Source organism: Protomyctophum parallelum (assembly GCF_964188405.1).
Source record: "Protomyctophum parallelum genome assembly, chromosome: 1".
NCBI lineage: Eukaryota > Metazoa > Chordata > Actinopteri > Myctophiformes > Myctophidae > Protomyctophum > Protomyctophum parallelum.
In genome coordinates this window covers 39,950,865-39,975,489 of record NC_139697.1, presented here as the reverse complement: position 1 = coordinate 39,975,489, position 24,625 = coordinate 39,950,865, and the positions used below count along the sequence as shown (strand labels likewise).

Sequence of the window (24,625 nt, the reverse complement as noted above, 5' to 3'; positions counted from 1 at the left end):
TTCCGTTGTCATGATTTAACAAATGAACAGAACACATACAAAACTAAAAACATTGAAGCAGAATTACTCCAGCACTTAAAAACAGAATGGCACTGATTTAAGTAGTCTATTCACAAGAAAAACAGTGGGGTTTTTAAAAACCGTTACAACATCAAAAGTTGTGAAAGATCAGATTGTTGGGGGAGATCATTCCCTTGAGGAAAATCTGATGATGGATCTTCTGAAGAAAGTTATTATATAACCTACAAGAAAAGGAGTTGAGGTTTCACCTCATAGAAATGTATTGGATGATTTTATTTTATAGTATCAAGGTTAACTGTAAAACATTACCGTTTGTAAAAAAATAAAATAAAAACAACATTCGGTCAAAATGACAGCCTCGCCATTTTGGAACAAAATAAAAGCCTGCCATTTTTCACTGGGCCAGAGGTGGAAGATGCTCAGGTTGACCTTTGCCCCGTGGCATTTGGCGAATACGTGTCGTCTCGTGTGACATTGACACGTCTGGTTGGTTGGTCCCCACAGCTTTTACAGCCAATACAAACACAAAATAAAAAACAAAATGTGTTTCTTTGTCTTTTTACTTAAGTGTCTCTTTGTTGGTTTCCATATACCAATGGTTCTCAAATGCTTTTGCAATCGGGACCCAGATTTTTACCCTGGCCATGAAGGCACAAAATAACAAATTAGTCAACACAGTATTACACAACCCAAGATGGTCTTTGTCCATAACCCTGTACATGCCTTTCACAGCCAACATTTTGGGTCCCGAACCTCCCAGTTGAGAAACACTGACATATTTTTGTTCTGTGTGTCCTCTCTCCACAGTAGGGGAACGCAACATCAATTCTGTAAGATGGAAAAGATGTAATGAATACCAGAGTAGTATATGGCTCCAAGAATACTCCACATTTTGGTTAACATTGCGCAAATTGGCCCCGTCTGGCGTCTATTTATATCGTATATCTAATAGTGGTCTACCGTGGCTCTTTGCAGGCACTCTGCAGGCAACATGTTCTACTCAATGAAACCATGAACCTTCCACTCAACACCACAGGGTGACATCAAGTGTTGAGTAAGTAAGCACCGCCTTATTCATTATCTAGCTGAAGGGGCAAAGTGGGGACATTTCAACTAACGCCATCACAGTTAGACATGCACTTCCTTTCTTTCCACCATTTATGCTAGATTATTTAGACACATCCCCACAATGTATGTCCAAAAGGTTCCAAACGCTGATAAATCACTTTGAGTAAAGGAAGAATACAATCGAACTAATTGGGGTACGAGATGAGTGTGCTCTTCACAAGTCCATATAACAACTAAAGGTACACATTCCAAAGGCATAAACAGCATATGGAATATTTGTATACTTTTACGAAGAAGGGAGAACTGCATATAAAATAATTTTATATAGAACTAATAGTAATACATATGTATTAACGACTGTGCCGATCCTCATTCCGATATTGTAAATCATGCTGTGTAATAAAGGCTTTGCTGTGCCTGTTGGATTTCTGCATGATTTATACTTGCGCACCGCGTTGGGTGAAATATACTTGGTGCGTGCCAGGTATCACGCACTGAAAATATCTACAAGCTCACGCTGCATGGTAAATCAGCTTTTTCCAGTGCACCACACCGACAAACAAACGAAGTATAAATAAATCACAACTCATTCTCTGCCAATCACAGGTTTTGACGTGTTTCTTTTCAAAAGCTCTTAGCTAACCTATGATTCACCGAGTCTCAATGAATCCAGGAACCAGGAAATCACGTGTCCACTAAAACACAGATCCCATGATCCATCCACTCCCATATTAGAGTTAATTTCTAAAACACGTCTATCTCCCTTCCTGTATGGTTCAACTTCCGCGGCGACCACCATAGCATTTTCATTGGACCGTTTTCCTTTCTTTCTCTCTCTCTCTGTAACGCACAGCGATCGTATTGGAGATGAATATTCTGTGACTACTTAAAAGGTAATGAAACACGAAATTAAACTTGGCAGTGATTTAGGTGTTTAATCTGGCAGTGTGAGTGAGTTAAGGCTGAGTTAAGAGGCTTGTGTAGACTTGTTTTTCATTCTCCATAATAATACTTGCAAAACAAATACAAGACATCACCCACCTGGCTGTTCATGTCTGTTCCTCTGTCTGTGGCTGTGATTGGCTGTCACCTTGAGTTTCGTCTTCCTCCTCCTCCTCCTCGGCTGCTTCAGCTTCTGTCTTCCCATCGCCCTCATTCGTCTTCCGTTCCTCCTCCTTGTCCATGGTCGCCACCTCCTCCTCCCCTTGTTCTCTAACCTCCATCTCTCCCTCGCTGTCCTCTGCGTGTGCCTCCTCCTCCTCCTCCTCCTCCCCCATCTCCCCTTCCTCCTCCTCCTCCTCCTCCTCAGCTCCTACGTCGGCGGCAGCGCCCCCGTCGTCTCCGTCGCTGAAGGGCGCCTTGGCCTCCTCCTCCCTCTGGGCGGTGTCGGCAAACCACTCCCTCACCTGCTCGTAGCTCATGCTAGACTTGTTCACCAGCTCGTCCAGGTCCTTCTCGTTCAGGACGCGGTACTTGAGGTAGTGCTCCTTCAGGAAAGACTTGCCCGTCTTCACCTTGGTTCGACGTAAAAGGGAAAATAAAGAAAAGGATCAATTCATAAAGTTAAATTATTAAGATGAATGTATACTGTGTGTACCATGGTGGTTTCACAAACGGTGTGCCGAGGCACCTTGGCGCCTCGGGAGAAGTCCAGGTGTGTTTTAGGATTTTGTGACAACCACACATTATTATTGTAATATACAAACTTTTTATTTTTATTGTCATACTAACAATTGTGTGTGCAGTGCACTCACTTTAAGATGAATGTATACTGTGTAATACCGCAGTGGTTTCACAAACGGTGTGCCGAGGCACACTGGTGGCACCTTGGGAGAAGTCCAGGTGTGTCTTAGGATTTTGGGAAATCCACACATTATTATAGTAATATTATATTATTATGTTTATTTTCATGAAATGTTGAACTGTTGTGTGCACTCACTTAAATACAAAGGCAATTTATACACCCTTTGTTTTCATTAGTACCGTAAATACAAAATAAAGGTTTACACAGTGAGAAGCTATTTAGCATGGATATGCCTACAGTTATGCCTTTGACTTGCCTTTCGTGTTATTGACTGCAAACCACAGCTGTATACAACTCATACAGATTCCATGCCACTCTTTCAACTGCAGGCATACTTATATCTTCTTCTCTATTCCACCACCGATTTTTGCACATTTTCATAACATTTTCGTACACAATTTCTGTCTGCTGAAGCCTTTTGTGCTGCAAATGAAATGATGCAAAACATATGTCATACATTAACATGTTGCTATGAAAGTCACACAGACCTTGATGGCAGTGGCGCCCCCCTGTGCTGAACGTTTGCAGGGGTTAGGCCTGCGCGTCCTCCTGGACCAGCCACGGAAACGCTTACGAGGCTTCTTCGGGGTCTTGGTCCCACCATTCAGAGCCTCATCCACCTTGAATCAACCAATCAAATACAGGAATCATTTGTCAAAGTGAATCGATGGGAAGGAAGGAATGGGAGGGAATACGTGTATGCTTTCTGTGAGGTGTTGATTCACGGATTGGAAACGCACGTTTTACATTTAATCTCCATCAAAGCATGTACATACTGTAACGTTTTACATTTAATCTCCATCATGTACATACTGTAACGTTTTAGCAACCTGAGCTTTTCTAGTACTACCTGAGGAGGAAGATCAGCCTGCGGTAACTTCCAGCAAGCATTCTGTGGATCTCATGCTGCGGATTTGCGCACCGTCTGTGAGAGAGTAATGTCGTATGCGCAGTCGGCTCACAACATCCTCTTCATGCTGTCTGCATCCCAGGGGATTCATGTTTGTCCCAAATACATATTTTAACGTCCCATGGACGATGGGACACCGTTAAGTCTCGAGTGACTAAAGGTCTTGCATTGTCTGTCTCAGATCGCATTTTGTTTTGCTCCAACTAAACTATGTATTGTGTGTGTGTGTGTGTGTGTGTGAGAGAAAGAGAGAGAGAAAGGAGAGAGAGAGAAGGATGAGAAATGGACAGATCCTATAATTTCAGCATGGGCAGTTTTAATTAATTTTGAAAATCAGTAGAATTAATTCTAGTAATGTAGATTTTTGCGGCTACGAAAACCTACAAAACCTGTCAGTCAGTCAGGTCAGGTCACGCCTCCATATATGGTTGTCAGTCCATTACGCATCGTGACACGTCACACCACCATATATGGCCTTCAGTCCGTCACACCTCGTGACACGCTCCATATATGGCCGTTTCCATATTGAAGATCACGACACTGACCTCATAAAAACATGGATAACCATACATGGAGAAGACTGGATCATCACCTAGATCTGCATATATGGAGCCGGCCAGCAACTCTACATCTGGCCTAAAACCTCAAAGCCTTAGATCTCCATAAATGGAGCTGACCTGTTCTGACATTCCATTATGTTGATCTTACCTCATCAAACCCTGTACACTCAAGACACGCTCCATATATGGCCAGTACAGAATTCATTCCATATGTTGATCTGACCCCCCCCATGCCAAAGCGCCAGGGTTCGCCCAGCAGTATGCCGCCACGCAGCCGCCCTGAGGGCGAGAAGCGCTGAGCCCCCAGGCGTCTTACTGGTATGTATGAGTATAGGTGGTAGCCTACAGTACAATGGGTGAGAGATCAATGCAATTCTGTGCTACTGTAACCACCTGTACGTCCAACCGTACGTCCTCAGAAGGGACAGATGTGAAAAGCTAATAATGATACTATGAAAAAGATAATTTTTACCCTTCAATCAATAGGAAACTAAAGAACCTCTAACTTTTTAGATATCATTTCACCTTTGTTTATGGTTTCCGTGTATATTTTAATAATTGAGTCAAACCTGGAGTCACAGTAAACATGCCAGACCACTGGTTTAATCCTTTCCCGTTACACTGAGAATGGCTGATTAACCCATTCTGAAAGGGAACCCATTTTGGTGTCGGCATCATGTCATGCTTTAGCTATTTAAAAATAGCAGATCTACAAGCTCATATCGCGCCACCGAGTGGCGCGATACGAGCTTGTAGGTCTGCTATTTTTTGAAAAATCGAAGAACTACTGACATTTTTAGAATCTGATCTCGGGTCAGAATGGGTTCATCAGACCAGTGTGTGTCCCAGTGGAAACCTCGTATGAATCTGATCTCAGGTCAGAATGGGCTAACTGTTGAGTGATGATGATGTAGCAAAGTACCTTGCCACTCTGGTAGAGGTAGTACCACTTGAGGTTGCTGTTCTTGCAGGCGTAGCGTGTGTCTCCGAACCAATTGACGATGTAGGTCCGAGGCAGGCCACTGTCCTCCGCCATCTGGTCGTACTCCTCGGATGTGGGCCACTGGGTGCGCACGAAGGCTGACTTCAGCACGTGCAGCTGCTCCGGAGTCTTCTTCACGATTTTCCGCCCGGAGGAGGGGGGTGTGGCCGACTGACGCTCATGAGCGGTGGAGGACGCCCCGGCAGGCTTTCAGTGGTGGAAAAATAAATCCCATTGTTTACTTACGTAAAGGGGTACCGGTACTCTGTTACAAGTAAAAGTCCGATATTCAAAATGTACCTGAGTAGACGTACAAAAGTATCAAAATGTACTTCATGTACCAAATGTAGAACGTACTTATTGTGCAGAATATCCCATTTCAAGTTTTCAAACGTCTTTTGAAAATAGCAGATCTACAAGCTTGCGGTGTGACTTGCATTGTGAGCTTGTAGACCGGCTATTTTCAAATGGCCGAATGTATAGGCTTTACCTTCTCGGCAGTGTCCCCGGCGGCGTCGGCTTCGGCGTCTAGTCTGGACGCCTCCGCCGCTTTCCGCCTCTCGGTGAACCAGGCGTCGACCTCGCGCCGCGTCAACTTGGTTTCGGCGCGCAGGCGGCTCAGCTCCTCGTCCGACGGCGTGTCCAGAGTGTGGAAGCTGGCCTCCAGCACCAGCAGCTGCTCCGGGGTCTTCTCCTTGAACTTCTGAGGGGTGAAGTCCGGGAAGGCGTTGCGAAACTTGACCCGCGGGTCGCTCGAGGGTGGGGCTGTCATGATTACACATTTTAAGTTGACGATTAATTGTCACACTAATATTGCGATTCATTATTTCATTGTGTTTCATTGGCACTGAACATCGAAATATACGAGTTATTTTTTTTTTCTGTTTGCCTCGTAATCAAACATGCACAAGGCAGATAACAAACTAGATAAAGTGCCAATCGGCACAGGTCTCCACCAGGATTCTTCCTCAGCCTAGTGGGAATATGCGTGCACAGTTTCATCGCAATCGGACGCTGCGTTGAGGAGTTGTGGCCATTTGCTACTCCTGAAAACTGTAGGAGCCAATCGTGGCCAATCAGGATGGAATATGAGAAATCAAACAAACCTGTCTTGATCACATGACTATGGAGATCATGTGTACCGATTTGCGTGAAATTTGGATAAAATGTGAAGGAATAATAATAGAAAATGTGTTTTACATATGTCGGCCTCCTGGTGGCGCTATAAAGAGCAGATGTGAAAAGTTCCAGGCAAAGGTTTTTCCTTGGCCTCTAGGGAGTTGGCATACAAAGTTATCCACAGATCCGTGCAGTTAGAGGTAAAAACACTTTTGGGCCAGTTATAGCGCCACCTTGAGGCTGAGTTGAAATTGTTCATGTGGCATTTCGTCCTCGGCCTAGTGGGAATGTGGGTGCACAATTTCACGGAAATCACGCGATGTGTTCATGATTTGCAGCATTTGGTTTGAAACTGAGCACTCCTGTGAATTTTGGAAGCCAATCTTAACCAATCAGGATGGAGTCTGAGAAATCTGAAAGACGGTTTGGTTGAATGGCTCTAGAGAGACTGTGTACCAATTTGCGTGATGTTTGGACACAATCTGTAGGTGTACTGTGCAAAAACTTGTTTTGCACAAAGCGGCCTCCTGGTGGCGCTATAACAGGCCGTTCTGGAAAGTTTGGGGCAGAGGTTCATGGTTGGCATCCAGGGAGTGTGTGTGCAAAATTTGGCATCGACCGGGTTAACGGTGGCCGAGATGAGCTGCTCACGGACGGACGGACGGACACACGGACAGACGGACACACGGACGGACGGACACACGGACGGACGGAGTGCAAAACATACTCTCCCCCATGCCTTCGGCTGGTGGAGACAATAACATAAGAATACAAAGAAAATTACTGACATATTCATTCATCTTAAAAAAACATTGTGGAAAAGGTAATCTACAAGCTTACAACACGTCTTGTAGATCAGCTATTTCAGCTATTTTTAATGTACGAACATTTTTCAACATGGAAACTATTAGGACGATCACGACAAAATAATTGCGATCATCTCAAATAATTGCGCTTAGAGGATTATGTAATAATTGTGACAGGCTTACTTGAGGATGAGGAGGACGATGACGAAGAACCGGGAGGGTTGGCCGTCGTCGGGGAGTTGTCGCTGGCGTCGTCGCTGGAGTCAATGACGATGGTCATGTTGCTGTTGGCGGCGGCCATTTTGTTACTACTGCTACTATTCCGGCTGACGCCTCCGCTGCCTGGTGTTGCTGCTCTGGTCAGAGGAGGTGGGTCGTTCAGCGGGAGCCCGTGTTGGTCCTTGGAGTTGCGCTGGTTGTAGCGTGTGTCGCTGAACCACTTCTTGATTGCACGCTTGGTGAGGCTGGTAATGCGCATCAGCCGAGAGATCTCTGCCTCTGTAGCGAACTGCCGCCGGCCATAGCTGGCCTTCAGCTCGGCCAGCTGCTCCTTTGACTTCTTGGGCTTGGCACCAAGCAAGTCTGTGTTCAGAGGACTGCTTGAACCGGTTAAGCCCTGAGGAATACGGAAATACATTATCGTTCCTTCACAGGCAGTGTTGAATATATTTCAGAACACAAACACACGCACAGGTTACAGTACTTTTTGATGCTTGCCTCGGATATTTGTAGACTAAACTTAGTTTGTAGACTTAGTAACTTAATCTGAACGAAGCCAAGCAAAAAAAAAACATGAATCCAGAGGAAGAATTTTCCAGTCCTTCACCTGTGTCTTTGACTCCATTGTGGACGCCTCGGACACTTTGTTCTGGCCGCTCACGGTGACAGAGGGAGCCACCGTCAGAGTGATGGGGGCGGCCATGGGGGTGGTGATGGTGCCTCCGTTGCCGGACACCTGCGTGACAACGAGCCCCGGCTGGCCCAGGATTTGGCACGTCTGGAAGATGGACTGCAGGCCGTTGGTGGCTGCGGCGAGGTTGGCGGGGATGACGGTGATGGTCTGCGGCACGGCCTGCACAGTGCCGTTGAACTTCTTCCTTCTGGCCTCCTCCACCTGCAGCACGCACGCACGCACGCACGCACGCACGCACACACACACACACACACACACACACACACACACACACACACACACACACACACACACACACACACACACACACACACACACACACACACACACACACACACACACACACACACACACACACACACACACACACACACACACACACACACACACACACACACACACACACACACACACACACACACACACACACACACACACACACACACACACACACACACACACTCATTGAACTTTGGAGTATATAAGTAAAAATGACATTTCCATATTTTGGCTTTTCGGCTTTGAAGTTATACAGGGCAGATATGACAAATAATCTATACAGACAATACACTTTATACTTTGACGTCATAGTCACTATGCGATACACTGTGAGCTTGTAGATCCGCTATTTACACAACTGCTTACTACGGTAGAAAGTCCCCTCATAGAACACGGGACTACAAATGTCACGCCCCCAAATGAGCCAGCGGCCCCACTTCAGGTCCGTTAGAACGGTGTACTGCAGCTGTCAATGCAATCCCTATGAGAGGCATCATAAAATACCCTCATTTCACTAGTTGATTACTGAGGCTGAGGCGATTTTTTTGTGTTCTAATGAAGTGTCCCATACATTTGATTTGTCCTTTTCAATGTCACATACCTGCCATCTCAATATACAACCCACAATGTACTATAATATACTGTGTCAAAAGTGCTAGCATTGTAAATCTCAAGTTAAAGTGGTCGCACGGTAGTACGTCACGGTCGCATTCCCTTGAGGTTTTCAATACCCAGATATATCTGTTGTTTCGTTTTATAGGCTATTTCTGTGTGTTAAAACTAACTAATTATTAATACTAATCTGGAGAATTCACTAGGTAGTTGAAAATGTCAGGATATGTCACTCCTCCATCCAACTATTCCGTCAATTAATTATACAACAACTTGACAACGGTAAAACACACCGCCAGAGCTCTGCGGTAGGTAGAGCATATACAGTATATATTTAGTGTAAGCCCATGACATACATGTTCAAAATATAGACATGAATGAACGAAGTCAGTCGGCATTTACTCGGTGCTCGTAGCTTCGTAAATGCAGTGACATCCCTTTAGCTGTTTAGATTACTACAAATCTTGCAGACAAACGCAGCTAGATTAAGAGAACAACATTATGATATCAGTATGCTGATTACACCAAATAGACAATTATGAAAAAAGATATCAGTCCTACCATGCTGTGTTTCTAATTCTTATAGGCTAAAAGAACAAAAGCTTGTCCATGTGTTTAGGCGATAAGGCAGTTTGTGGAGCACCTGCCCCACAGTGGAAAACTACCAGGTACTGCTGGTAGCAAGGAGGCAGAGTCTCTGGTAAGGTTTTCATTAAGCTCGTCGAGTAAAATGTAATTTATTTTGTTTTCCTTTGTCTGCTGCGCAGTAATAGTCCCTGCATAGAGCTCTGATTGCAGAGGAGCGTGTGGTGTAAAAATCAACATTTCTATCATCATTTCTACTAGACACCTTTGACGCTTTGCCATACTGGCTATGCAACTAGATCAGCAATGATTTTATGCTCATTCCCAATAGAAGGCTGAAGATAGACATCTACTGAACTGAGTAGGTACTGTTTCATGAGGAAACATCTGGAAACCTATACAGTGCATGAGGTAATATCCTGTATCACAAGGGTTCCCAAACTTTTCATTGCCGTGACCCCCACCCCCCCAAAATAACCATCTTTGAGCTGGGGAGTTTAAAGTCAATACATTTAGTTTGACTTTGACATAAACAAACTACAGGCTCTACGGGTAGTCGAGTAGTCGGTAGATCGGCAATTTTCACGGTGTGTTTCTTTCTCACGTAATATTTGCTTATTTGCTTAGATAGCATTTGACACAGACTTATAGCATGTTATGTAGACAGCACTATAATTGTATTGTAAATAGTTATAGCACGCCATAGTACATATGTATAGCATAGTAGTAAATATGTATAGTTTATATGTATAGTGTATGTATAGTTTCATTATATAGATATTCCACTGTTACTTTCTTAGCTTACGCATGTTTCATGATATTTATAAATGCTTTTATGTGATGTATTCCCATGCTTTTGTTCTTGCTTAAATGTAAGTCGCTCTGGATTAAGAGCGTCTGCTAAATGCCTAAATTGTAAATTGTAAATTGTATTTGACAATTTAGTATTATAAAGTGTAACTTTATTATTACTGTATACTGTATGTTGGCTTGTTTACTGTTGAGTGAGAAAAGAATGTTGCACATTAAGCGATTAATTTGGGGACCTCGTACATAGACAAATTGGCTTATGACACAGATTGCAAATCAAGAAAAAAAGAGCAAAGACATGCACATCCTCAACCCAAACTTGGGCAGGTGCTGAGCGACAAGTAGTATACGTGTGGGTATAGCACATGCTCAGCTCCCACGACGTAGTGGTGACATGAATGCTCTGGATAGTGAAAACTATGTCTCCCAAGAGTCTTAAAGAAGAAATGGACATCCGCCCCTTTCTATGATGTTAGTTCTATTCTTGGACATTGATTTGTCTCCCCCTTCTGCCTAGGTCTCTGTATCTGTGTTTTCAGGTATTGCCCCTACATATTTCACTTTGTAGAATAATGGAGGATCCTCTATTACCACACACCTTATGACAGCCTAACAGCTTGATGGCAGTGTGTAGGTCTTCTAATTTATATTCCTCTGTTCTAACCCCACAAGTACAATGTTGTATAATGTTGAATCATAGACAATGTATTTATGAATGTATGTGTGTGTCATGTTGTATACAATTGTCTTATAGTGACCTTTTTTATGTATATTTATTGTTTCTTTAAAATCATGCATGTCACTTTACATTGATGTCCCTCACCATCTTGACTTGTCCTGATCATGTGAGATTGTACCCAGTCCAAGTGATCATAACTAGTGGGTTCAGGGTTGTATAAAGATGTGTTCCTCTGTGTTCACCTTAGTCTGAGGAAGAGCCTTGTGCTCGAAACGTCACAGCAACCTTTGGTGCAATGAAGGCATCTATTATAGCATCGGTGCCCTCAGTATGCAAGTGTTTTTCATTCTTATTCTTGTATACAGAGTGTAAATCACCCACCTCCTCTGGTGTCCAGCTGACCCCATGTTTCAGCCGCTGAGCCGAGAACCACACTTTGATCTGCTCCTCGCTGAACTTGGTCTGTGACGACAGTCCCATGATCTCGGAAACAGAGGGATAAGGGAACCTACAATACAAACATAATTGTTGATGTTAGTTTTGATTGGTCTACATCCGCTGTGAGCCTGAGAATTTAGGAAGCTGAAGAGAGGAGATAAGCCCCAGTTGTGTTGCACATCATGCCGTGTAACAGAAAATAGCCAATCTAGAAAAACACTGTCTTGAAATGGGATGTTTATTGTGAGCTTGTATATCTGCTATTTTCAGAGCACTACAGTGACTACTGTCCTTTCGAGTAACAGACTAAAATGTTCATATCCCACTTCCTGTTAATATCAGCCAAGAGTATTAATTAACAACAACATCTATTGCAGTGTATTTTCCTAGAGTTGTTTCTCATGAGAAAACGGAACAGATGCCAAGAGTCCAGCACTGAGTGAGGCTGGTGTGTGTTTACACTCATCGGTTAACACGGATGCCAAAGGGATCCATGCATGTCTGTGAGCACTCCTCATCCTCGTGAGTTAAAGGCCATAGGAGGACCCAGGTCTCAGACAAGTATTTGCATTTTACAGATGCAGTTGACTTTGATTTTCTTGACCTTTTGAGTATATTTACTCAAGTAGTGTACTTAAGTACAATTGTGAGGTACATTTATGAGTATTTCAAATTTTCTACACTTTTACTTCTACATCTCAGAGACAAATGTACTTTTACTGCACAACTACTATGAAATAAAACATTCAGCTGAGATATGAGTATGTGCCTGGACACATGCTTGAAGGCACTAAGAATGCCTTCATTGTTTTGCAAAATCAATTACAGTAGACTACAGCCAAACCTCCAACAAATCAATTACAGTAGACTACAGCCAAACCTCCAACAAAAATGTTTCTGTGCCCAACATTCAAGTTGCTGTGTTCTACAGGACAGAATCATCAGGCTTACATAATAACCTGTCATGATTTATTATTTGGTCCTGTGATTCATTGATTGATTGATTGAAATATTTATTATTTCAGAATGGGTACATTTCACATGAACACACAACTCAATACAAAGAGTGTTACTGTGGACGACACACTGATAAAGCATTACACTTGTTTACAACAGGGTCCACATTTTCAATTCATCAGAACATTTAGAGACGAACAAATATACACTTCTATATAAAAAACAGGCAATCATGCAAGAAGGTAAAAAAGGAAAAGAAACAAACAGTAAGGAGTAAAGGGGGATTCAGATTTTACGGGGGCTGTTTCGAATTGCAGCTGTTCGGCGTCCGTAGGTGCCCTTTGAGAGCGGTTTAGAATGAGTCAAGGGATTCGCGTGTCTTAATGGCTGTTGGTAGGGCGTTCCACATTTTGGTGCCATAGGAGCGAAATTAATTTAGTCCCTTGTTTGTGCCGAATCTGGGTTGCACATGGTTTGTTGAACTCCCTCTGGTGTTGTGGGTGTGAACTTTGTTGACATTGAGGAGGTTTAGACAGGTACAGTATCTTGGTGGTGTAGTGAATCTTGTGGACCAAACCCATTGCAAGATGCTGTCAACCCTAAGCAAAGTGGGCAGGGGTGAGGTGGGTTCGGGGAGTGAGGCCAAGTAGTAGCCTGACCAGTTTGTTTTGGGAAGTCTGGAGCCTAGTTTTAAGAGCCTTTGAGGTGCTGTGGTACCAGGATGTGCATGCATAGAAGAAGAAACCTTGTACAAGGGTCTTCAAGGTGTTTTTGTTGACCAGTGAGGAGATCCTGTAAAGTAATCTTGTTTTTTATTATGTGACACACTACTTCACCCATTTTCTAATTGGTCCTCACTAATTACAATATGTTTTTTGTCTACTCTAAAAAGGAGGGTTGTGGACAGTTCAGAAACCTGACTACCAGTGATATCATCGATGTGGAATATAAGAAACTACAGGTTTTCTATCATTTAGCAAAGAGCAATTCTTTATTCACTGCACTCTCATAAGTGTATCTTAAAAGCCATCACGCATGGCACTCACTTGCCAAAAACACCAGATATACAAGCTGACAAGCAAGCAATGAGATGCAATGCATTGTCACTTGTCAGCTTGCAGATCTGTTCATTTTGTCAAGTTACGCCATAGTACAGTAACAGAGTAATGTATCATTAGGCGTTTCCCTTCAGTGCAAATGTACTGTCTGTGACAATAATACTCCTTTTTCCTCTTTCCCCTCGATATTAAAACACAGAAGAATTTTCTAAATGAGGAACAGCAACTTGGGCCTGTATCCATACTAAATTATTAACGGTTCTATATATAAATCTCACATGCATACATTACATATGTCTCTCAATGTCTTACTGTGCTTCCATCACCTTGGATGCGTTCCTACAGTATATAACAGTGTTCGCCATTTCCCAAATAAGAATTCCAGACTTTTTTCTCTTTCAAGTGTGTATTTTTCATGGGATTCTGACGTTCTGATCAGCGGCGGTTATCTCAAAGCAATGGCAGGGAGAATTGGCATTTTTCCCAGTAGATGACTGATGGCAATGGCAATGAATGTCAATTTATTTAGTGCAAACTTTGCATAAATGCTTTAGTGGTTTACTTGGGGACAGGAATGTAAGGTTTGATCCAAACAATGATCCACTTTATTTAACTTGTTTTTCAACATGTAATGGGGTGATGCTAGTACATGTGCCGCCACAAGTACAATTTACATTTTGCATGACATGAGAAAATGCAATGCCAGAAATTATGAAAACGAACACTAGAGTGCACATGTGGACAATTTTCAGATTTTGATATTAGTTTTTTTATGCATGCTCTATGTGCAAAATACTTTCAACACACACTTCCATAATGTTTAAGGTCTGGAAAACAGCAATTCATAATTCCACACTTTTCCAGACCTGCACAAGCACCCCTCTGTGTATGCTGCAGTACCTGTTGTATGCGCTGACCAGCAGTACATTGTTGTCCATGGCGGTGTTGTAGGTGGGGATGCTGCTGATGGGGATGAGGAGCTGGGTCTGAGTCTGGGCGCTACTGTTCTGCTGGTTCTGTAAGGCAGACAGAACCTGAGCAAGTGTGCCCGGGGGCAGCATGGTGGCACCGCCATAGCCTGAGGTGGCGTTGGTCTTGAACTGGAGCATGTTGTGGCCGCCGATCATGATGTTCGGCTGTACAGATTGGACCTGTATCGGCGTCGCCGTGGAAAAAGGCATGAGCCGAGGAGAGGGAGCGACCGCGGAAACCGGGGCGGGGGAGAGGGTGGGAGGCCCCTTGTCGTCATCGTCGTCGTCTTCCTCCTCGTCGTCGCTTTCCACCTTGATGACATCGTCGGCGGACAGTTTGTGAGCGCTGCTGACAAACTTCTTGGGCTCGGCCCTGCTCTTGATCCTCATGATGGGGGTCTTGCTGAGGGCGATGCCGCGGCAGGACGTCTCCACCTCCACCTCGTCCTCCTCCATCTTGACGAAGCTGCCGTCGAACGTCAGGTCGTTGACCGTCTGCTGGAAGACAGTCTGGTTGTTGCGCCTCACCATCGTCCGCATGAAGTTGTCCTCGCCAGGGTGGTGCCGCGAGTTGTGTTCCATCAGGGCGTCGTACCTGGGGGGGATGGGGCGGGAGAAGAACGGCACGTTTTACATTTCAGTTACGTTAAAATCATGAGCAGGAATTGTCAGTTGCGGTTTGTAAACACAACATTCAAAGTTGGCTTTCTGGCTCAACAACACCAAGCAATAACGTGCACCTACTGGCCAAAAGGTTGATGCCCAGAAATGTCCCACATACACAGTAAATAAAATAGAATAAGAAATTACAAGCGGAGGGAAGGGTCTCTGCAGATACAGACACCCTAGCGAGACACACTAGACTAGTGGGTTATAAGTGATGATTGAGAGGAGCATGTGGTCTGTGCACTAACTTCCTAAGCCTCCAGGTAACGCCATTGATTTTGGGAAAATCCTACTCGCTTCGCTACACCTTCAAAGTTGTGGATATTAACACACATACACACACACACTTTCCTACTACCTCTTTGTGTGGAAGTCACACTCCATGCAGACGTAGGAGGAGTTGAGCACTATGTCCGGATGCTCCGTGTCCACATGCACGGTGAACAGGTTGAGCTCCGACGTTTGGAAGCTGCAGTACTTGCACTCGTAGCCTCCCTCTGCCATGTTGGAGTCCATGTAGTGGTCCGACACCTGCCTACCCCCCGAGTCCTCGTCGTGACCCTTCTCATTGGAAATGTCCGCGGGCATACCGGCGTTAGTCCCGTTGTTGCCGTGCGCCTCCTCGGCGGCAGCCATGTCCTCCATCTCCTGGTCCGAGTCCTGGGCCTCTCGCGGAGGCACCATGCAGGGAGTGGTGGTCTTCCTCCGGCTAGCCATCCTGGCTGTGTGCTCTCGCTCTCTGGGGTGCTGCGTTTGCCGCTGGAGTGACTCAAAGCCGTGACTTAGTTTGAGCCGTCTAAGGTTTCTTGTAGCGCCATAAAAGCAGGGCGGCTCATGTGTGATCAAATGTGTATTTAATCACTGTTTAATCTTCAATTCCTGTGCGAAAGAATGGCAAAACAATCAGATTATTTTAAAGACATTTCTGCTCTCTGGAAAAAATGCAACTTGCTCCACTGAACGTTGAGAGCAAACTGTAGACTAATCGCAAACTGATGCTTGTAGTTAGTAGAAAATATCCAGAGAATGAGCTGAAATGGGGTAGAAGTAGAAGAACACTAGCTGAAACCTAGCCCTACAAGCAGAACCCAATGCTACTGAAGTTTCTGACATTTTTTAGACCCAGAGCATGGGGTCCTATTCCACCTCCACCCTGCCACCGGGTACGCACACATAAATAAACGTGAATACCTTCGGAAACGTCCTTCTGCGCTCTTTGACGGCTTATTTTCCTTTGAGGGCTTCTGAATCTGTGAACTATAAGTACCTATAAATACCGCTGCGAATATCTCCTGTGGCGCGGAAGCCGTTAAGTATTTTTAGGTCTTTGTTTGACCGATTTGGTCGCTTTGATTCTTCTTTTCCTTCCTTGTTAATTGACACCTCATTGTACCGCCTATCTGGCTAGCTAGTGGCGCTATAGCTATGACAGAGCAGATCAGAGAAAGGAACGTAGCCGGCACAAGCCAACCACACATCGGGAAATAAACGGTAAATAAACAAGAAGAATCAATGCGACCAAATCGGTCAAACAAAGTATACTATACTTAACAGCTTCCGCGCCACAGGAGATATTCGCAGCGGTATTTATAGGTACTTATAGTTCACAGATTCAGAAGCCCTCAAAGGAAAAGAAGCCGTCAAAGAGCGCAGACATGACGTTAACGACGATATTTATGTCCGCGTTCTATCATTTCAATACGAAAATATAGATACGCACAGGGACCCTACGCAAAGTGACTTCCAAATTTCAGAAAAGCTTTACGGAGGGTTCCGAGAGGGGCTATCTGAAACCTAGCAGAAATATTTAAATACTTATACCCTTGCTAACAAAATACACACCAAAGATAGGTCTAAAAAATTTAGAAAATATACTATAGGTGTTCAGTGTCACAACTGTCAATGACACATTCATTTCCACACAAGTATGTGTCAGTATTAATTACTAGTTAAAGGACAACTTTGTTTTTGAGTGGTGCAACCACTCCAATGCAATAGAGTGTCGCAGTCCCACCACCTTTCAGAACGACTAGTGGCCCAGGAAATGAATCCCAATGCATTTTTCCCATAGGCTTTTCTTAAAGTATTTATTTAAAGACGGTTACGCCGCGGACAAAGCCAACTCGGATCGTGACAAATCATGACAATGAACACAATGTTTTGGGTAGATCAAATAATTTATAAGAAGAAAAAAAAACAAATAGTGTTGTGTCCTGCCTTTATTTATTTTTTTCTAATGATTTGATCGGCCCAAAATATTGTGTTCATTGTCATGATTTGTCACGATCCGAGTTGGCTTTGTCCATGGCGTAACCGTCTTTAAATAAAAACTTTAAGAAAAGCCTATGGGAAAAATGCATTGGGATTCATTTCCTGGGCCACTCGTCGTTCTGAAAGGGGGTGGGACTGCGACACTCTATACAACAGCAATGTCCGTGTCCGCCTATGTGCCTATGTGTTCACCTATGTATGTGTTAATGACTCTAATGAGCACCATAATGAGCACCAGTAGGGGCGCTGTTTGCCAGAAGCAGAGAGAGGGATAGTGCTGCAGAGAGAGAGAGAGAGGTGTGAGGGGGAATTGCACCACTCAGTTCACACGGGTGTGATTTTTTTTCAACCAAGGTCCATGTTTTAGGATTTTATTAGACAAAGTAAAAGATGAGCATTAATTATTTTTCATTTGCTGCTTTCTTTCATTTCATTTTAGCTTTACAATTTCTCACAGCGATTTCTTTGTTATTTACCCCAGGAAAAGTATGGCCACAAAAGATTACGGGATCTACTGAATGTAAAGGGAGATATTAGGAGGATGTCATATGTGTGTCGTAGGCTCAATATGTCAGTTTGTCAACTCCCCCACTTCACATTCAATAGATCCCGTGATCTTTTGTGGCCAGATGTAATTTCCTGGGGTCTAGTAGGACTATAGTAAATAATAATAAAGAAAGCCGTATTTGTCTTTACAAAAATACATATTTAGCCACTTGTTCGAATGCCCCTGCCCCCCTATCAAAAATAGTCAAAATCGTTAAAATGAAAGAAAGCAGCAAATGAAAAACATTTAACACTCATCTTTTACTTTCTCTAATAACATCCTAAAACATGAACCCTGGTTTAAGTTGTCCTTTAAGCTAGTTTGAACTGGAGGGTTCCTTAAAATCTGTTGGATATTGTAAAGTCTATCCTACAAATGTTAGTCCTGTCTACATCAACAATGTATAATAATAATTGTATAAATGTAATACATTTTAAATAAACTGAATGTTGATTGGTTGATTGAATATTTTAGACAGAAATGCAAACAGCACAAGGTACAGTAATAAATAACAGGCTAAACGGATAACACAAAAAAGTCCTGGGGACTTAATTGTTTTGAAATATTACTGGTCCATGGAATCGATTATAGACTTTCATTTATCTTGAAATAAGTGCTGCAGTGGTTCAGATTAATTTGCTTCATGGGCATAAATGATGCATGATCAATGTCATGTTACACAATCAAACTTGTATCAAATGCAAACTATGGCATACAAAAATTATCCCCTGTAAAACAAACATTAAATAGTGACATTTTGGTGTGAAGCCTCATAGTATCATTCTCCAAGCTGTTAACTTGCATTGGCCCTGGATGCATTTTCAATAATGTCTCGGTGTGTAATATGAAACTGCATAATATTGATGTGCCTGGCACACCACACATTTAAATAAAGTGATTGTTTCTAAATATGCCACCAACACGTTACTACTATATACGTACGTACGTCATATCCTTCTGAAAACAAAAAGCTGTCCCTATTTTTGTATAATGTATACATGGTCTTGGACATGTAGTTGGCCATGAGGAGAAGAATGAAATATTCACTAAATGAAATGCATATTGACATCTGTCATCTGTTGAGTAAGTCATGCAACATTGCTGTGTGGCATTCATTTATCCATTTGCAAATCGGACAGTGCACAAATGGAACCAATATACCAATTTATTACTGTCAAGAAGAGAGTTGAACCAACAGATTGTTACTAACTTGGCATGCGTTTTCAGCCAGGAGAACAACTGAAAACAGGAACAATCACAACATCCTCTTTCCAACAACTACGTTAGCTAACATTTGTGGGAACGTCTATTTTTTTCCTCTCTCTCTCTCTCCAGAAGTGTCAATGTGTGTAAACTGTTAATAATATATTCTTACGCAACCCACCACTACGTCTCTTCAACGTATATTATCTATGCACATGTGGCGTGTGTGTTTTGTTACCTTGTGCCGTTGTTGTTGTTGTTAACACACATCATTGTGTTTGCAAACAGCTAGCCGTTAGCATGCTAGCGTCGGTCTGTTCTCCGATGGGGTGGGGGGGGGGGGGGGGGAGCGAAACGCACACAGTCTTCCGCCTTCCTTCAACGTAGCTAGACCTGGCGTCAGGCGGCGACGCGACGAGCAGCACATCTGTGTGTCTCACACGGTCTCACAGCTCTGGTTCATGTGTTCACCGTCGCGCGCTGCCCGTCGCGCATTCTTTTACTTTGTACCCCCCGTGGTGTGCATTATAAACGCCACACACAGCAACACACTGATGATAGTTCACCACCGATGGTGGTGATGATGGGCATGTTTTGTGTGTATTCGGCAAATTCGGCTGTCGAGCGGCGCTAACCTCGCGTCACCAGGCTTTCCACCTCGGAGGAAAAGTCGAGCGCCGTTTATGACATAATTTCCGGGACAGTGTTTTTCAAAATAACAGTCGGTAGTTGGCTTCCTATTATGATTATTGATTGATTGATTGGTTGGTTGGTTGATTGATTGATGTATTTATTAACAGTTTGCAGAATAGGTATATTTCAAGCACAACTAAATACAAAAACTGTTAACACCCTGAGTGGCATAAACGGAGGTCTCCGTCCTATCAAATAGTTACTCTCAGCGCTCAGGACGGAGATTAATCACAGGACGGAACTTTATTGATATCATAACCGAGCGCACCGCTCCACAAGCTGGGAGCGCCTGTTGGGCATGTCATTTCCGGTTGGGACGTCATCCAAAGTGGTCCACCTCCATTTTAGTGGATGAGATCTAACCAAAGATTATGTTTTTGACAGCCCATCGCGGTCCCGTCACTACCCAGCTAGCAAGTTATGGCGCGCCGCCGATGTGAGGCGGTCCCCGCGCGCCGCGGATCGTGTCCTCCGCCGGGCGCGTGACGCGACGTGGGTGAGTCGTTCTTGATCAGCGTGGGCCGCGCGCCCCGACGCGCGTGTAGCCGGCGCCCCGCTTCTCTGCCGCGACTCGAACGTCAGCTACGGACGGCAGCAGCAGGACAGCGTGAAGCTGTCTTATGACACCCCCCCCCCCCATATATATTGCGACCCCTCGATCCTCCCCCATGCTCACCTCCCTCCCACATATTTATAGAAACATAATAAAGCAGCAAATGTATACTTCATTGTTTCTTTATTAGGAAAAAAAAAAGGTTACAATGAAAACATTTAGACAGCCATGTTAAACATAAATAAAGTCACATAAACATTAAAAAAACATGGAAATATTTTAAAACAGACAAGTTTAGAATACAAGTGGTTGATTTTTATGCCATTTTGCTGAGAATGCACTTTAGGACCACACTTTGAGAACCACTGGCTCCTAAAATATATAAAACAGTAAAACACCAACTTTCCTGAAACCACCAGAACATTGTTGGATAAGATTGTCCACAATTCCACAGTTTTCTGAAAAAATTATGTTCAGTGGTTCTCAAATTATGTCATGTCAAGGACCCCAGAAATATTATGAAATCTGAAAATATGTTGTTCCAGGGACTACCCAGAAGCAAAGATGAGTTAAAAACGTTTGCTCTGAAATAATATATATTCAAAGATTTGCACATTTTCAGGATAAAACAAAATAGACCTACAAGCTCGTAGTGCGGTCCCTGGAACAACATATTTTCAGATTGGAGTCTATAGTTTTTCAGAAAACAGTCATAACATTTAAACACTTTAACCATAATTGTAAAAGCCGTTAGATTGTTGGCAGATCTACAAGCTCACGAGCTTGTAGATTTGCTATTTGTGAAAATGTGGCTCAAACACAGTCAACGTTTTAACTAAAGTCTGCGAGGATTTAGAAGACATTTTGTAGAATCAGTTCTCAAGTTTAATTTCTTAAGTCTATAAAACACCAAGTCTATTCTGTGTGGAGTAGTTATGTTAGTTATATAGGCCCAGTAATGTTGCAATAACAGTTACACAGCAATAGACAGAACACATAATAGGCACGCAATATTTGTTAAACTTTTCAGGGGGAAAAAAAAGTAATAACTTAAACTCCATTCACATTTCAAAACCAAACTTTTATCCCGGTATAGCAGGCCTGAGACCCCTCAATTCTTGGAGGGAAATCGAGATTCACCTTTGAGCAATAAATCGTGCAGCATCAAGAGTCCATTTGGAAACCCCTATAGCGGTGGGTTTAAACCATTTTCATGCCAAGGTTATTCAGCATTTAAGCCACGGACCAACGTTTGATGAGCTTTATGAAGCCTGACTGCAGAAGTTCCAGAAGGCGCCCTGTCCAATGTCTCCGGCTCTGTCCCAGGTTGTGTCCACGGTCACCCTATCTTGCTTCATGGTAGAATTTCATGACTGCATCTGCAAAGTAAAAAAAAAGATAGGCCTACAATGAAAAAAGTGCAGTCAACTTTTTCTGCAAAACATAATTGCCTGTACATCCACTAGTTTAATACAAATCCATCTCCCTTCTACACCTCAGTCATTTAAAATGTCATGATGGTAACAAATTAACAATGGTACACAGTTACTCATTGCAAACTTGAGGCAAGAGAGCTTGTAGATCGGCTATTTTCAGCAGGATCCAAAGGCCAATATATTAAGAAGTTACACAAAATATATGGCTTAACCTTGTTATGTAGCTGCTGTTGTTGTTGCCATGATGCAACTGTAGTAGAAACCAGGTCAGGGCGGTAGAGAACGCAGGGTTCCAGTCCAGTCCTGAGAAGTTTAGAGACAGGAAAAGACAACGTTCAGTTGTTTCAAAAAGTAATTACTTAATTCAGTGGTTCACACCAAATAACTGTTCAGACAGAGCAGAGACAGGGCAGTTTTCTTGAGTTCCTTTAGAGGAGACAACAGAGAGAAGAGTAAAAGAAATGGCTCAGAACGTACCTGCATGGCAATGCTCATTCACTGCATCTGCACCTGTAATATAATAACAAAAAAAGTCTGTTTTAAACATTAGCCTACTATGTGATATATTTTACATTTGCAAAATAAAGATAATAATAATAATAATATAATAATAATATAAAACACCGTCCATAACGCTTAAGCTGCAGTAGCTTTCTCTCTTTCCAACGGAGCTAGATGTTTATAAGCATTGGGGTTTGCTAACGTCCAAACAATAGATTAGCTAGTTATCTGATTAGCTAGCTAGCTAGCTAGCGAGCTAGCTAATCAGATAAACAGATAACAGATAAAGATCAAAACTATTCTAACACGTGAAATTACACTACACAGTATACAGTATATATATCAGATATAAAAATACACTGACCTTTCAACTGAATTTCTCCGGAGAAAAACGGTGAATATAAGCATTTATTGCCAACTTTGTCTTCCTCGTCTACTCTGCTCAGACGCTCAGCTCCGAGCCTCCGACCTTCAACAATAACAACAACTGGCCGTCTAGTGGCGGGCAGCCTGCAATGCATGCCGGGTACAATAACACCAACCGGCACATTAAAGTGTTGAATGATGATGAGAAATTAATAATAATAAGAAGAAGAAGAAGAATAATATAATAAGAAGAATCCACTTAATTATATTCAATAATAGTTAAAAAATAATCTTAATAATAATAATCCTACAAAATATAATATTATTATTATTGATTTATTTATACATACGATGCGCAGCACATCCTTGTCTGAGAGAGAGAGAGAGAGAGAGAGAGAGAGAGAGAGAGAGAGAGAGAGAGAGAAAGAAAGAGAGGGGCGGGGGGGGCAAGCCTCAGGAGAGCGTCACGAGGGCTGTAAATGCACAGATCTGTGCATCAGGAATGAAAATCTACTGAGTGACAGTGACTGACGTGAAGACCGCGGCGGGAATTCTCCGCGCGCCCGGGCGCAGCGCGCCCGGTTCCCGACAGCGGGAGGCGGTACCTAGCGGGGCAATGTTAGCTGGGTAGTCACGTTAGAAGTGATCATACATCCCGTTGTTGTCGATCGCCTCAGGGGTGTTTCGGCTACATCTAGCTACTTCAGCTACATCCAAGCAGAGTAATATAGTAAGAGAGTGGCGACACTAGCGTTGACTCCCATTGTAAAATGGAATGCGGAAGTGCTCATTCTGTCTCAATGAGATAGTTCCAGCCATAGGAGTAGGGTTGCCACCCGTTCCGTAAAATACGGATTCGTCCTTTATTTGAGCATTAAATGATGCGTCCCGTATTGAATCAATACGGAACGCGGTTTGTTCCGTATTTCCCTAAATGCCCCCTGCGCGATCCGTCACACAACGTCAACACTGAATTTAACAATAATGAACAAAATAAAACGGGAAATATTAAAGACAGCACAATTGTTCTGGCGCGGGAGGCACCCATAGAGTATGAGGCACCCCTCCCGCGAGGACCCCCTCCCGCGAGGACCCCCTCCCGCGAGACAAAAAAAAACATCCCCGTGGCTGCATGCGTGTGTGCGGCGCCCCGTCACCGACTCAGCGTGCCAAATCCTCTGCCTGTCTGCCCGCATGCCCGCCCCCTCCGCAGCCTGTCACACGCACCGCGCGATTTAAAACATGTCGGCTACTACAGCTGATACTCCACCGGCAAAAAAAAAAAGACGCCTTCAAAAATATAGACGAGAATGGGAAGAGGTAAATCCCTGGGTTTGCAGCGTCACAGGAGATGAATACAAAGCAAACTGCACAGTATGTCGGCGTGTGTTTTCTGTGGCACATGGAGGACTGTCTGACATCAAACAGCATTCTTCAGGGGAGCAACATGTAAGATATGTACGATCACAGAAGACCCATCAAGAAGTGTCACAATTCTTCATGACTCAAACTACCCCTGAAATCGATTCGGTATGTGTATATTTGTGTTATTTCAAGATGTCAGTATAGTATTTCTATTTTCCTGCCCAGTGCCCAATAGTCAATGGCTGCTGGGCATATAGCCTAGACTATTTCAATAGACTATTATGGTTGATAGTTTATTCATGTTGAGTTTTTTATGTCTAATAAATAAACATGTATTTAATATAAATGAATCAATATAATTAAATATTGTGCCCATTTAAAGAACATTTACAGTTAATAAATACACAACATATACATAAATAAATACAAAGAAAAACACATATACACAATAC

General features: G+C 43.2%; 1 protein-coding gene across 1 annotated transcript; it reads right to left on the bottom strand.

Moving 5' to 3' along the window:
* Positions 1-283: 283 nt before the first annotated feature.
* Positions 284-19,903, bottom strand: LOC310871931 (zinc fingers and homeoboxes protein 1-like). The gene is made up of 11 exons (XM_083783569.1): positions 19,498-19,903; positions 15,597-16,117; positions 14,502-15,167; positions 11,530-11,656; positions 8,097-8,384; positions 7,454-7,886; positions 5,836-6,110; positions 5,286-5,552; positions 3,382-3,513; positions 2,131-2,603; positions 284-849 (listed from the first exon to the last, which is right to left on the bottom strand). The coding sequence occupies exons 2-10, from the start codon at positions 15,953-15,955 to the stop codon at positions 2,139-2,141; spliced, it is 3,012 nt and encodes a 1,003-aa protein (XP_083639695.1). The 5' UTR covers positions 15,956-16,117; positions 19,498-19,903; the 3' UTR covers positions 284-849; positions 2,131-2,138.
* Positions 19,904-24,625: the final 4,722 nt, after the last annotated feature.

Coding starts and splice junctions, on each gene's coding strand:
- LOC310871931 (XM_083783569.1), bottom strand. CDS start 15,955: ATGGCTAGCCGGAGGAAGACCACCACTCCCTGCATGGTGCCTCCGCGA. Junction 6,111..7,453: donor ATCGTCCTCCTCATCCTCAA/GTAAGCCTGTCA, acceptor TAATCATGACAG/CCCCACCCTCGAGCGACCCG. Junction 2,604..3,381: donor GGGGCGCCACTGCCATCAAG/GTCTGTGTGACT, acceptor CGTCGAACCAAG/GTGAAGACGGGCAAGTCTTT.